Here is a 15209-nt window from a genome sequence, read left to right as displayed (position 1 = left end):
ACTGAATAATAATCCAGGCTTTCTTTTACCTGTTGCTCAATTTATTTGTTATCAGTCTGTCTTATCGTTCCTTTTCCTCCAGTGCCTGACATGATGTTTGGTGTACTGCTGGTGTTTGATGTGTGAGTGAATGAATGTCTGGATACCTGTTTCTCTCTCCCCAGCAGAGGTATTACTTCATCTTTCGGAATTTGGCTTCCTAGCCCTCTCTTTAGTTGAATCCTCAGCTATAGGCAGGTGGCATTTCTATCTCCTGAATACTTTAGAACGGGAGCAAACCTCAGCTTTGCCCTGCAGAACAAGGATACAAACCCTAAAGTCTTCTCCCCATTAAGCAAGTTCTCTATTTCCATCATATTATCCTCTTTTCTTTTATTTCTTTTTTCAACCATCAACCTTCCTTGGTAAATTCTGGCAGGATATGGCAAGGAAACTGAGACCAGCAACTTACTGATCTCACCTAAGAATGACAATTACCTGGTGGATAAGGAGGCATTGACTAGAAATTGGCATGAGGGAACTTTCTTGGCTGATGAAATTTCTATATTTTGTTTTGTGTGGGGGTTACAAAGGTATATACAATTGTCAAATTTTATGAAACCAAACATTTTAGCTGTGTGCATGTTATCACATATAAATTATGCCTTAATTGTTAAAAATGTTCAAGAGAGAAGGATTCTGAGATCACAATCAGTTCATCAGTCAAGATTGCCATGATTGATTGGTGATGTCTGCCGTGGACAAGGGGAAGGGGGAGAGATGTCAACACAAGTACCACATGTTTGCTATTCTTGTGCTTAACTGATCATCCTTAGAGAGTTTCTGCATCATTTAAGTGGTTATAATATTAACTTGTCCCCCTTAAAGGATTATAATGAGGTGAAAGTTCTTTGTATAATGTAAATCCCTAGCCAAGTGTAAGATGTTATTATTCACATTTATTCCCTCTGATGTTTTTCACTGTGGGACTGACTTTGGCAGATAAGTTTCCAGAAAATTCTCCCTGGCTGAAGTGAAATGCAGCAGAGCCAGATATTTTCAGCATGCCAGGCTTCCCATGAATATGGACATAGCTTGTCTGTCCCATTATTCATATGACAAACATTGAGTGCAGATGCTGATTTCTCAAGCTGGCTTTCCCAATGCCATTCAGGGCCACTTTTTAAGGTACAGAAACGATTTCCACTGCCTGAACTAAGTAATGTGTTTTCTTTTGAGGCTCTTTATCCTTTTCTGATGCTCAGTCTCCAGATGGGGTCTGGTATTTCTCATTTCCCCTTCTCCTTCCAACTGCAAATCTGCAGGGGCCTTTCAGAGCTGTGCTCTTTGGGCTCCTGGCTTATGTCTGCTGGCCGAGGCATCTGCTTTGGGTGCCTTCAGTCACCTTCTGGGAGTCTCCCAGATTACTGATGAAGGTTGTGCTAACCAGCTTGTATCACAGGGAGGCTCAGGGCTCCACAGCCATGTTGTTTCCTGACTGGTGTCCCCACAGAAGGAGCAGGGCAGAACCTGGCAACCCTACCTCCACTTCCGAAGCCAACCGGAGAGCCAGGCCCAACGGCAGATGCAGCCTGGGTATTCAGCCAAGAGATACCTCCGAGGCCTCTTGAGGACATGGCCCCCTGACGCCATGTACAGGCTCCAGTGTGCAGGTCAGTGGGGATACAGGAGGCGGTGCACCCTGAGCTGCCCTACCTAGAATTTTAGTATGAGAATAGGCTTTCCATGAAGGCCTGAAACACCAGAATTTCAGGCCCAATTTTGTGTTAAAGCAAAGCTGCTCTAGCTTGGGAGACCTCAGGCCTCTGTCACATCTTTCACCCCTCAGCTTCCCCCATGTTTTCAGATGAACATACAGCCTGAAGTCCTGCCTTCACTCCAGCAACTCTCAGCAGCCCCACACTCCACATCCCAAACGGAACTTCCTTCCCAGCCATCCCCACTCGGAGACTTCACATCTTCCAGTTCAACCCATCTTTTACAAGAAAAGGAGAAGGAGACCAGAGGGGCAAAGAAATTTGTCCAAGGTCACGTGGCCAAAGGCAGAGCTTGGACCAGAATCAGATCCTCCCCATTCCCCCAGCCTCACATTCTTCCCAAGATCCCCTGATTCCCCGTTTGAGGAAATCTCAATCCTCCAGAAGTGGAAATGTTAGGCTCCTCCTCTGAAGGTGGTGGCTCTCCAGCACAATCCACTTAGGAGTGAGGTGGACACCCTGCTGCTGAACAGAGACCCCTAATGCACTCTGTGAAGACTTAAAAATGAAAACAGGAAATGGTTGGGGATTAGAGTTGACAGATTTGGTGCATATACACACATATACAAACACACACATAGTTAACCTGCAATATTTGGTACGTATTTCTACTAAAAATAGTATTCATTGTTTATCTGAAATTCAATTTTAACTGGACATCCTGTATTGTATTTGGTAAACCTTTTGGGGACGAGAGGAATCAGCAGTAGGACTTACCAGTGCACACTCAGTTGGTTGCCATTTCCTCAGCACGAAAAAACAGGACCAGAGGAAAACTTTCTTCTTGCTTTATGGGTTTACCTTGGAAAAAGGGAGAAAACAACTCTCTCCCTAGTGAATGATGACTTAAAAGAAAATGGGAGATATGGGCTTGTCCAGGAATTGATTTTACCTTCCTGGTAGGCCCATGGTTACAGGCAGTTCCATTTATTTAACACTTGTGACAAAAAGCCTCTTAACCACAGATATGTTAGTCATTGGATGGGGCAGAGGGCAGAGCTGCTCCATAGCCTAGGCCCAACATCTTTAAGGATGACAGTCACTATTAACATAGAAAAATGTCTCAAGACCTCTCTCTGGAAGTCTTTAAGGAAAAATCCATGTGTTTGTACAATCAAGGGCCACTTGCCATAATTCACTACGGAAGCCCCTCTTGAGGGTGAGACCCTCAAGCAGAAGGAATAATGGTGATCCTGTGGTATGTGATCACTGGCCCTATGGCCTCTGCCACCTGCTCCCCTCACATCTCAGAACTCACCACCTCTGTGATGCTAGCATGTTCTCTGGACCCATCTTTCCACCTCTATAATAAATCCTCCCCACCCTGTAGACCCCCATCTTCTACAAAGGCTTCTCTGAAAACTCCAGCCAAGACTGAGTTCCTCAGCTTCTAACCTTATAACACATTTGGGGCCACACAGTTGAGCACTGGAGAGTTTTGTTTCTCCAACAGATTATTAGTGCCTTCAAGAAGGGCCCATGTCTGGTTCTTCTGTATCTAGCAGAGGGGTGGGCCCACTGGTAAGCCTTCAATAAATACTTGCAGAATGGCTGGACTGAGGATCATGGGGCCTCAGAAGCAAGCTTGCAATACAGGAGAAACCTTTGGGTTCTCCTCCTGAGGAAGGAGGAGTCTTTGACCCAACCACAAAGAAGCAGCCACATTTCTGCCACCAGGGAGACGGAGTCCTTGAGAATGGTGGACTGAAGGAAACACACATGGCACAGAATCAGAAGCACCCAAGACACTGGATAGAGAACGCTCTGTAGATTATATCTGATTTTTTAATTCCATCCCTCTTCCATCTGCCTTCCTTAATGGGCAATTTCCAAAGCCAAGACTAGAATAAGTGGGGAACCTCATAGTTATGTCCAAGACTTTCAGACTGGTGACCATTATTTCTACCAATAACTCCTGACCTACTCTTCAGGATGCATCAAGGATTCTGTGCTGCTCCAGGACAGTCAACTCAATGTGTCAAAGAATCTAAGGCCACAACAGGACCTTTCAGATGTACCCCCAAAATACCATCTTCTTCCTGTCTTCCCTCCATTTTGGATTCAACAAGGAAAATCTTTTGAACAAGGTACATGTTGATTTTATGGCCAGATGTCAAACATTCAGATGTTTAAACCCTTAAAATGGAGTTTCCCTAAATAAAGTCTAAGGATTCTGGGTTTCATCATCCTCATCTGTAAAATGAGGGCATGAGTATAGACCAACATTGTCCAACAGTACTTTCCACAATGATGGAATTTTCTACAATATGTGCTGTCCAGTATAGTAGCCATTAGCCACATGTAGCTCCTGAGCACTTGAAATGTAGGTAGTAAGACTGTGAAACTGAGTTTTTTAATTTTCTTTACTTTTAATAAATTTACATCTAAATACCTACATGTGGCTAATAGCTATGTACTAGTGCAGGTCTAGACTCTAGATTTTAAGTGATTTCTTAGAACTGTTCCACTCTTACTTTCTCTAATCTTGTGGTTTTATAGCAATATCATAAGAAAAAAACACAGGTTTTGGAGCCAGGATTGCAATGGTTGTTCCCTCTCTTACTAGATTTAAGACTTTGAGCAAGTCACTTAACCTCTTTGAGCTTCTCTTTGCTCTTCTCTGTAATAGACATAACAAGATTTGCCTCATTACTGCACAGAAAATCATGGTGAGCTCTCTGTAATTTGTCCAGGACTATGGGGATTTTACTTATTCTTAACACTTATTAATACTGATATAAGTATTGATATTGATATAACATAATATAGAGCTAATCTTTCTGAAATTATGAAGGCATTTTCCAGAAGCAATGGTAGTACTTAACCCTGTTCTTGGAAAAGGGTCTAGTTAGGGTAAATAGCGAATCAGTTTGTCTATTGAATGAGTTGAGAAGAACATGGCAGGTTCTCAGAGCCTGGTGTCATTGAACATTCCTGCCATATACCTCTCTTGAGTCTTGACTCTGGCACCAGGGAATTTTGGCCATATCCTACTCCACACGTAGTTCATCTACAGGTAATATAGATGGTCAGGCAATTGTATTTCTCTTCGTAAATTAATATCCTGGTCTATACATAAGTCTCTATGCACTTTGTTAATGTGGGGCAACATCTTGAAGCAGCTGGTTCCAGGGCACTGAAGGGGTCAAGTTCCTGGGCCATCAATGTCCTTGGAGAGGTGAACTCACTCAGGTATTGTTCCCGTGTTGGGAACCTTCTGCCCTTCCCCAGGTGGCATCCCACCTTGACATTGCTTTGTTCCCTCTCTCTTAAAAAATCCTACTCTCTCCAGTCACAGTCCTTAGATATTGATGCCCTGGAAAGTGGACTGCAGTATTTTCATTTTTTGAGTGGACCAACACCTAAGGTGTGATCCCTGCACATCTAAGGGGTCAAGTGACTCCCCTAATTGGTGCTATATACCAAGGAGCTATCACAATTAGACAGGAAACAGGGAAATTAGAATAGTAATTAAACTTGTAGCCATTGGCACCAGATTCCAAGCCATGTGACTTTTCTGGGCCTCAGTTTCCTCATTTATAAATGGTGATGACCACATCCACCTTTACCTTAACAGGGTTGGATGGGAAGTTAAGTGGAATAATGCAGTATTTGGTATGTAGTAAGTGCTCAATAAATATTAGTTACAGATCTTCCCAGCTTGTGTTTTTTAAACGTAATTCCTACTTAATTGTAATGCCTAATTGCCTATGATCGCAGGGACCAAAAGTTGATTTGTAAAGAAGTAAAAACAGCTCAGAGGCTATAACTTGAACTCTGACTGATGGTTTTATTGGTTTTAACTTCCTCTCCCCTTGGCCTCTTCATCTTTTATCTGGAAAATTAGCATAAGTCCTGGCTACAAATCCCAGATCCACCAACAATCCGATGCTGGCCAAGTCACTTATGTTCCCTGCATCCCTAGTTGCTCACCTATAAAATGGGAGTAAATGTATCTGAAGTCCATCTCCTCTGAGTTGTTGTGAAAAAAAAAATCACAGGTGAGGACAGAGGTAAAAAAGCTTTCTAATTCTAAATCACTACCTCAGCTCACATTATTTGGGTGATCTGACCCCATATTTGATCTACAGAGATTACCAAGTTCTGTGGTCTCTTTTCAACAACTGAAACTTCCAACACCTTGCTTGCAAACCTGTCTGTATTAAGCATAAACAAATGAGTCAGAGATGATGTTACTGAGAAAAATCTTGGTTTCCCTCATATAGAGTGAGTCATATGTTCAATATCACCTGGATACAGCCAAAGAGAAGAATGCCTCTCTATATTCTCCCACCCAGAGCACACCTTGTCCCAACTTAGTCTGCCATCTAAGACAATGAGCAGATGAGTGACCATTTGGCCTGAGTTTCACTTCCTCTACACTCAGAAATGTATTTGGGTCCAGGTGAATACGACCAGGAAGGATGGACCTAACGTCTGACTCCACCCCAAACAACCATTCTAGAATTCACATAAAGCTCTTTAGTGGTATGCCTGGTATGGAGTTGAAGTCCTCTCTGGAGGGGTCCCCAGGACTCATCGGGCTTCCCCGCGCCACTAAAACCCATGCAGACCCCTCTGACACTGCGCCTGGGTCTGCATCTGTCCCCCCCACCCCACCCCACTCTCAGCATCAGCCCAGACCTGGAGTAGCCTTCAGGAGCCAGTGGGCAGAGGACGGAGAGCTGGAGGGAAGGAGTAGCCCCACAGGTTTGGGCATTTGGCACCAAAGATGGGAATGACATAGGGAATGAAGAGGGCTGGAGAGCATGGAGGGAAGGTGAGTCTGGCTGGGAGCCTCCAGAAGGCCAGTGTTCCAACATACATGGGTTCCCTGCAGGCTTGCAGAGCCCCTGGTTGAAAGACAAGCCCCCACTGTTCCATGTAGCTCCACACTGAGAGTGGAGGGGTTGGAAAGCAGTTCCATAAAAGGAAAGTTTGCCAGACTGTTTCAGCAATAAATTTACCTTGAGTAAGTGATGAAAATCGCTGCAGGACCCTTTAGCCCACTGATGAAAGATTGGTTAACTATGCTGGAGTCATCTGTTGACTCAGATCCTTCCCAAGGGTTGCACAGACAGAGTAAGTTCAGAGAGCTCAGCAGCAGGGCATTCAGCAGAGATTTTCCCACAGGTAAACAACCAGCAGGCGGCTCAGGAAATCAAGTGCTTCATACTAAACATCTGGATGACAGCAAGCAGGGCTGCCAATCACCCTCTGTGATCGCACTGCTGTCCTCCACTAGTGCCTCGCACTGTACGCAGGGCACCGCACTCATTGTCTTACCGAGCTCCAGACAACTCTGCAAGGAAGCAGGGGCGAGAAGTCAGTAATCCCATTTTACAGATGAGGAAAGCAAACCTGAGAAATGAAGCTTCACCACTGAGCTTCCTGATCCCAGGGCAGTTCTGTTCCAGCGGCTTGGCTGCTGCTTCCCTTGAGGCACTCGCAGTGATACAGAAATGAGGAGGGAGGAGGAGCAAGGGCCTCAATCAACATTTTTGCTCAGAAAAGCAAGGGAGGCAATTTGGAACCGCCAGCAGCACCACGCTCATCTCTGGGTTTATAAGGCTGACCCACTGTTCACCTTTGCAGGTCAGCAGGGCCTGGATGAAGGGGAAGCTGGGGCTGGTGGACACGTGGACCAGGGCTCTATAACCAAGAACCACAGAAGTCAGGGGACTCACCTGCTGCCGCTCAGGAAGCAGCCCTGGGAGGAAGCTGCAGCCCAGGCAGAGGTACCATTTCTAACGGGCTCCCTGGGGTCATTGCGCTTCTTGACTTCAGAGGGATGACTTCTCCTTCACTTCCCTCCCTTGACCCTGTCTTGGGGTCCGCTGGAGAAAAGAGGAGCACTTCGGGCCTATTGAGCACTCCTTCCCCACGTGCCCCCTGTGGAACACCAGCACTGCCACACGCTCCGTGAACAAACAGGGTTTCATGGCCAAATACATTTGGGAAATGCTGCACACCATGTTCTCCCAGATAGTCAGTGCACATTTGAATATGTGCCGTTTTGAGAAGTTCTTTAATTAAAGTAGCCAATTTAACTTTAACTAATGGTTTTCCAAACGTATGCAACCACAGAACCTCCCTACACATTTTCACCCCATTAGGCAGCTGCAGTCTTCTCTAGAAAAAAAGAGCTCCTGGCTTTAGAGTTGGACAAGCCTTAGTCTACGTTCTGTATCTTACTCTTTGAAGCAAACCTGACCAAGACACTTAACTAACCTGGAGCCTGAGTTACCTCTTCTGTAAAATGGAGCTATTATCATGCATATCTCACAAAGGTTACTAGGAGGATTAAGTGAGTTAAAACATAAACATGCTTCCTAAACTCTAAGGCCTCTGTGTGCATGTGTTGGGGGGATGAATGTGTGTACGAGATGACAGTAGTTCAGAGCAACACAGACAACACATGCTCCCACCTTGAATAAATGTGTTCGACTTAACATATACCAATGCCAACTGGAAAGGGGGAGAAGCAGAGTGCCACACAGTGGAAGGGGAGATGAGAGAGATATTTTATGATGGATAAAAACAAGGATACTGTGCTTCATTTTGATTTTTAACTTTTTTTTGCAAGAAAGCATTGTATGTCACGCAGGGTTAAATGTCTTCCTTTCATCAATAATAAAATGTTTTATTATAATAAACAGCTTTAGAGATCTTGCTGTTATAACCATGTTTTTTCTCCCAGGCTGCAAAGGAGATTTCATCCTTGGAACCACAAGTCTAGCTACAAGGTTTGGCTGTTAAAGGAATTTGCTCTGTTCCTCTACAAAGCCTTTTCACAGGGATGTGTATGTGTCATTCCCTAGGATGCATCAATAGAGAATCATAATCATGCATCAAACAAAAGCCACAATGAAAAACCACAGCAAACCTCCAGGAGAGCCTGTGGACACATCCGCATCGATCATCCTTGGCTCCTGGGTGACAAGCCCCACACTACATTCGATGGAGGTGCCTTCCCCAGTAGCAAAGCAGATTTCAGCGGTAAGAAGACAAACGTCTTGCTTGTTGATCTGGGTAAACCTAATCATGCAGTGCTCGTTGGAGAACACTGAGGCAACTGAGCATCACTTCCTTGTGCCACTCTCCTTAGAAAATAACAGGCCAAGTCCAGCTGGAGGTGGGAACAAGACTGCTCCTCTTTGCCTAGTATTCAACTGCACATGTTCTGCAATCAGACTGAGTGCATTTAAAAAAAAAATGACCTCAACTTTCTAGCTGTGATCTTGGGCAAGTTAATCTTGTTGAGCCTCCGTTTCCTCATTTGTAAGATGACAATAATAATAGTACCTCCAGGAAACTATTGGGGGGATTAAATGAGTTAATGCATGTAAAATATTTTACAGAATTCTGTTCCTATATTTAACAATGATTTTGCTTAATTGAGGGTCTGTCACCTTTGAAAATGTAGGATACATTTTGCAGGTTGATCAATCCCTTCAGAAGTCAAGTACACCTCCTTCCTTAGTTAATACACATTAACCATTATTATTATTATCACTCTGCCCATCACCTGATTCAGGCAGCAAGAACCCAACCCTGATAATGAGAATAGAGCTCTCTAGACCTGCCTCAACCAAAGTCGTGGGGTCTTGGTGCCCAGAACTCCCCTTACATTGGCCCATTAACTCAGAAGTGATAAAAGTTGAAAGTTGACTGTCCATCTTCGTACCTGCAACTAATAAGATCTCACTCACACCCTGTTTCTACAGACAAACAAGGGAATATGAAACTCCACAAGGGCAGAAGCAGCCACTTGTTACAGGAGACTCCTGCTGAAAGCTGCCTTTTCCCCCCTGTAGCATCTGCCACTGGCTCAGAAAAAAGCACGGCTGGGGAAGTGAAGAAGAAAAAGGTTGTGTGTGTGTGTGTGTGTGTGTGTGTGTGTGTGTGTGTGTGTGTGTGTACACATGCTTGCACTTAAAAATTTATCTCAATCTAGGAACGAGGTGACTCAAAGGGATGTCTCAATCAGAGATCTGGACTTACTTGCTTCTGAGCTCACTCTGTGTAGCTAGAATAAAGCTGTAGTAATTTACCAAATGTTGAAAATAGTGAAGTATACAAGGAATTTAGCTGCTCCTAATTCTACCTTAAAGCATATATTACCACATTCTCCAGTGGCAACAAAATCCTTTACTCTATCAAGGGGTTGGGGCTGTTTATAAACATGTAAGGATAGAATCTGAGCTTGTAAGCAATTGACCCTCTTCAAGCTCAAAATGCTAGAGATCTTGAATCCAGCAATATTTTTGCTTAATTGAGATCTGTCACCTTTGAAAATGTAGGATACATTCTGTAGGTTGATCAACCCTTCAGAAGTCAAGTACACCTCCTTCCTTAGCGATGCCCATAGTTTCCTTTGGCCTACTCCTGCCTTGCAGTTTCATGTGGATCTTCAGTGGTTTAGAAGTACCTGTGCTGAGCAGGAATGAGAGCAGGGTTCCTGGTGTGCTCTGCCCTCTGGAAGCTGTGTGAACTTGAGCAAGTCACTCACCTCTCTGAGCTGCAGTGACCTCATCTGTGGGCACGGATAATAATGCCAACCTCACTGGGCTGATGGAAGGGTGAAAGAAGATGACGCATCTTCATGAAAGTGTTTTGTGTCCAATTGGGAACAGCAATGTTAGTTCATTGTGGGGATTTCTGTCATGTGAAATGGCCCTGGAGAAGCTATGGGCACTCCAGGAGGTCCTGTTGCCATTGAAGGACATTGCTTTCAGTCTGTTCAGGATTTCCTCAGATTTCTTCTGTCTAACTTGATCTAATCCTTTCTATCCACACCAGCAAGCCCTCTGTCTTCCCAGTTTTCTTTAGCCCCACAGTAAACAGCAGGCCTGGCCTTCCAGAGCCACTGTAGGCCTGAGGAAAGCCCTTAATCTCACTCCCAGGTCAGCCTGGTGCTGATCCAGGCTCAGATGACAGAAGTCTCCTCCCTCAGTCCATGCATGTGGTTTAGCAGAGGAAAGCAATATTTTTCCACTATAGTAAAACTCTATAAAATTTTAATTAAAATAAAGAAATTCAGGCTTGGCCTGTCAGCCATACCTCATGCAAATCATTTGCATTTCCACATAGACTTCTCAGTGTAAACTTGTCAAACAAAATGCACAAGGTCAGTATTCAAAAAAGGGCCATTGGGGAGGAGCCAAGATGGTGGTGTGAGTAGAGCAATGGAAATCTCCTCCCAAAATCATATATATTTTTGAAAATACAACAAATACAATTATTCCTAAAAGAGAGACCAGTGGATACAGTACAACAGCCAGGCTACATCTACATCTATGAGAACTCAGCACCTCACGAAGGGGGTAAGATACAAGCTGCAGCCTGGTGGGAACCGAGCACTCCCACCATCCCAGCTCCCTGGTGGGAGGAAAGGAGTCAGAGCGGGGAGGCAGTGAAAGCCCAGAACTGTTAAACAACCAGCTCTAGTAACCCACATGAGGAGCACAGACACACACTGCATGGTGTGCTGGATATTAGAGAAACAGAAAAGCAAAATTTGAGAGTGAGTCCCTGCAACCGGCTCCCCTGGGACAGAAGAAAAGCAAGTGCTTTTTAAAAGTCTTAAAGGGACAGGGGCCTCACAGCTGGATGGAAGCATCCCGGCACACTCAGCCCAGCAGCTGGGAATCCCAGGGAACATCAGGCGCCCCAGCCCCCTGGGAGGCAGCACAGCTCTGAAGCCCCTCAAGGCGATAAGCAGCCTGCCAGTCGTTCCCCCAGCCAGCACGACCCCTAACACAGCGGCCCAGTAGACGGGCAGCAGCGGAGCAGCCTGGGATCAGTCGCACAAACCCACAGTGGAGACCGAACAGCCCAGAAGCAGATGCACAAGTCTGCATAGGTGGCAGCGGAGCATCCTGGGAGCATCCACATGTGCCTGTGGTGGTGGCAGAGCAGCCCAGGAGCAGCTGCACCCCCAGCAGCCACCCAGAATCTCCTCCCGGCGCACAGCCACTCAGGCCAAACCAAAAGGCTGTTCCCAGTGTGCAGCTGCCTGGCGAAGGCAGAAAAAACCAGGGCAAGGCATGAAGGGGCACCACTCTCACAGGAGAGCACACATGGTGCAACTGCCACTCCCCGCAGGGCTCTGGGATACACTGACAGCGACCCCACCCACAGCAGCTTAAGGGATTAATCCAGAGGCTGCTCCAGGAGTGCAGGTAACTGACACAGGCAGTGGAGAAGGGCAAGGCAACCAGCAAGCAGGAAAGGACTTTGTTCTCCCAGATGACACATGCACTACCTGCCTACAGCTACCTCTATTGCCATGAAAAGACAGAAGAATTTGGTCCAGTCCAGAATTACCCAGACAATCCCTGAGAGAGGGCCTGGGGAGATAGATTTGATCAATTTTCCTGAAAAAGAATTCAAAATAAAAGTCATAACCATGCTGATGGACCTGCAGAGAAATATGCAAGAGCTAAAGGAGCAAGTGGGAAGGGAGAATACAAAAATAAAACAATCTCTGGAAAGACGTAAGAGAAGACTGCATGAGGTGCAAGAGGCCATTAATGGAATAGAAATCAGAGAATAGGAACACAGAGAAACTAAGGCAGAGAGAGATAAAAGGATCTCCAGGAATGAAGCAATATTAAGAGAACTGTGTGACCAATCCAAATGGAACAATACTCACATTATAGAAGTACCAGAAGAAGAAGAGAGAGAAAAATGGATAGAAAGTGTCTTTGAAGAAATAATTGATGAACACTTCCGCAAACTGGGGGAGGAAATAGTCTCTCAGACCATGGAGGCCCACAAAACTCCCAACACAAGGGACCCAAGGAGGACAACAACAAGACACATAATAATTAAAATGGCAAAGATCAAAGACAAGGACAGAGTATTAAAGGCAGCCAGAGAGAGAAAAATGGTCACCTACAAAGGAAAACCCATCAGGCTGTCATCAGACCTCTCAACAGAAACCTTACAGGCCAGAAGAGAATGGCATGATATATTTAATGCAATGAAACAGAAGGTCCTTGAACCAAGAATACTGTATCCAGCACGATTATCATTTAACTGTGAAGGAGGGATTAAATAATACCCTGAGCAAACAAAAGTTGAGGGAATTTGCCTCCTACAAACCACCTCTACAGGATAGTTTAAAGGGATGGCTCTAGCTGGAAGCACTCCTAAGGCTAAATAGATGTCAACAGAGAAAATAAAATTGCAGCAAAGAAAGCAGACCAACCAAATACTATCTAAAAAAAAAAATTAAATCAACTACTCACAAAAGCAGTCAAAGGAAACATAAAAGACATATAAAGAATGGAGGAGGAATAAGAAGGGAGAGAAATAAAGAATCATCAGACTTTGTTTATAGTACCTTAATAAGAGAGTTAAGTTAGACAGATAGTAAAGAAGCTACTCTTGAACCTTTTGTAACCACAAATCTAAAGCCTGCAATGGCAGTAAGTACATATCTTTCAATAATCACCCTAAATGTAAATGGACTGAATACACCAATCAAAAGACACAGAGTAACAGAATGGGTAAAAAAGCAAGATCCATCTATATGCTGCTTACAAGAGACTCACCTCAAACCCAAAGACATACACAGACTAAAAGTCAAGGGATGGAAAAAGATATTTCATGCAAACAATAGGGAGAAAAAAGCACGTGTTGTAGTACTTGTATCAGACAAAATAGACGTCAAAACAAAGAAAGTAACAAGAGATAAAGAAGGACATTACATAATGATAAAGGGCTCAGTCCAACAAGAGGATATAACCATTATAAATATATATGCACCCAATACAGGAACCTCAACATACGTGAAACAAATACTAACAGATTTAAAGGAAGAAATAGAATGCAATGCAATCGTTCTAGGAAACTTCAACACACCACTCACTCCAAAGGACATATCCACCAGATAGAAAATAAGTAAGGACACAGAGGCACTGAACAACAAACTAGAACAGATGGACTTAACAGACATCTACAGAACTCTATACTCAAAAGCAGCAGGATACACATTCTTCTCAAGTGCACATGGAACATTTTCCAGAATAGACCACATACTAGACCACAAAAAGAGCCTCAGTAAATTAAAAAAGATGGAAATTCTACCAACCAACTTCTCAGACAAGAAAGGCATAAAACTGGAAATAAATTGTACAAAGAATAAAAAGGCTCACAAACACATGGAGACTTAACAACATGCTCCTAAATAATCAATGGATCAATGACCAAATTAAAATAGAGATCAAGCAATATGTGGAGACAAATGACAATGACAGCATAAAGCCCCAACTTTTGTGGGATGCAGTGAAGGCAGTTCTAAGAGGGAAGTATATAGCAATCCCAGCCTATTTAAAAAAGGAAGAACAATCCCAAATGAATAGTCTAAAGTCACAATTACTGAAACCGGAAAAAGAAGAACAAATGAGGCTCAAAGTCAGCAGAAAGAGGGACATAATAAGGATCAGAGAAGAAATAAATAAAATTGAGAAGAATAAAACAATAGAAAAATCAATGAAATCAAGAGGCCCTTCCTTGAAAAAAATAAGCAAAATAGATAAGCCCCTAGCCAGACTACACACGTCAACAGAATCAGAAATGAGAAAGGAAAAATCATGATGGACTCCACAGAAATACAAAAAATAATTAGAGAATACTATGAAAATCTATATGCTAAAAAGCTGGAAAACCTAGAAGAAATAGACAACTTCCTAGAAAAATACAACCTTCCAAGACTGACCAAGGAAGAAAAACAAAATCTAAACAGACCAATTACCAGCAACAAAATTTAATCAGTAATCAAAAAACTACCCAAGAACAAAACCCCCAGGCCAGATGGATATACCGCTGAATTTTATCAGACATATAGAGAAGATATAATACCCATTCTCCTTAAACTTTTCCAAAAATCAGAAGAGGAGAGAATACATCCAAACTCATTCTATGAAGCCAGCATCACTATAATACCAAAACCAGGCAAAGACCCCACCAAAAAAGAAAATTACAGACCAATATACCTGATTAAGGTAGATGCAAAAATACTCAACAAAATATTAGCAAACCGAATTCAAAATACATCAAGAGGATCATACACCATGATCAAGTGGGATTCATCTCAGGGATGTAAGGATGGTACAATATTCAAAAATCCATCAACATCATCCACCATATCAAAAAAAGGACAAAAACCACATGATCATCTCCATAGACGCTGAAAAAGCATTTGACAAAGTTCAACATCCATTCATGATAACAACTCTCAACAAAATGGGTGTCCAGGGCAAGTACCTCAACATAATAAAGACTATATATGACAAACCTACAGCCAACATCATACTTAACAGTGAGAAGCTGAAAGCTTTTCCTCTGAGATCTGGAACAAGACAGGGATGCCCACTCTCCCCACTGTTATTCAACATAGTACTGGAGGTCCTAGCCACAGCAATCAGGCAAAACAAAGAAATA

General features: G+C 43.6%; 1 protein-coding gene across 6 annotated transcripts in view; it reads left to right on the top strand.

Moving 5' to 3' along the window:
• Positions 1-15209, top strand: part of KIAA2012 (KIAA2012 ortholog) — a 129534-nt gene that overhangs the window by 11931 nt on the left and 102394 nt on the right. For 5 of the 6 annotated variants that reach the window (XM_073218331.1, XM_037009184.2, XM_037009183.2 and 2 more), the window contains exons 3-7: positions 1493-1652; positions 3689-3844; positions 7353-7495; positions 8579-8756; positions 9485-9627. In XM_073218331.1, the coding sequence (XP_073074432.1) occupies positions 1493-1652; positions 3689-3844; positions 7353-7495; positions 8579-8756; positions 9485-9627 (780 nt within the window). The remainder of the gene's footprint in view (positions 1-1492; positions 1653-3688; positions 3845-7352; positions 7496-8578; positions 8757-9484; positions 9628-15209) is intronic. The other variant, XM_037009186.2, reaches the window with a different exon arrangement.

Source organism: Manis javanica, chromosome 12 (assembly GCF_040802235.1).
Source record: "Manis javanica isolate MJ-LG chromosome 12, MJ_LKY, whole genome shotgun sequence".
Classification (NCBI taxonomy): Eukaryota; Metazoa; Chordata; class Mammalia; order Pholidota; family Manidae; genus Manis; species Manis javanica.
This window is presented reverse-complemented; position numbering and strand designations above follow the sequence as displayed.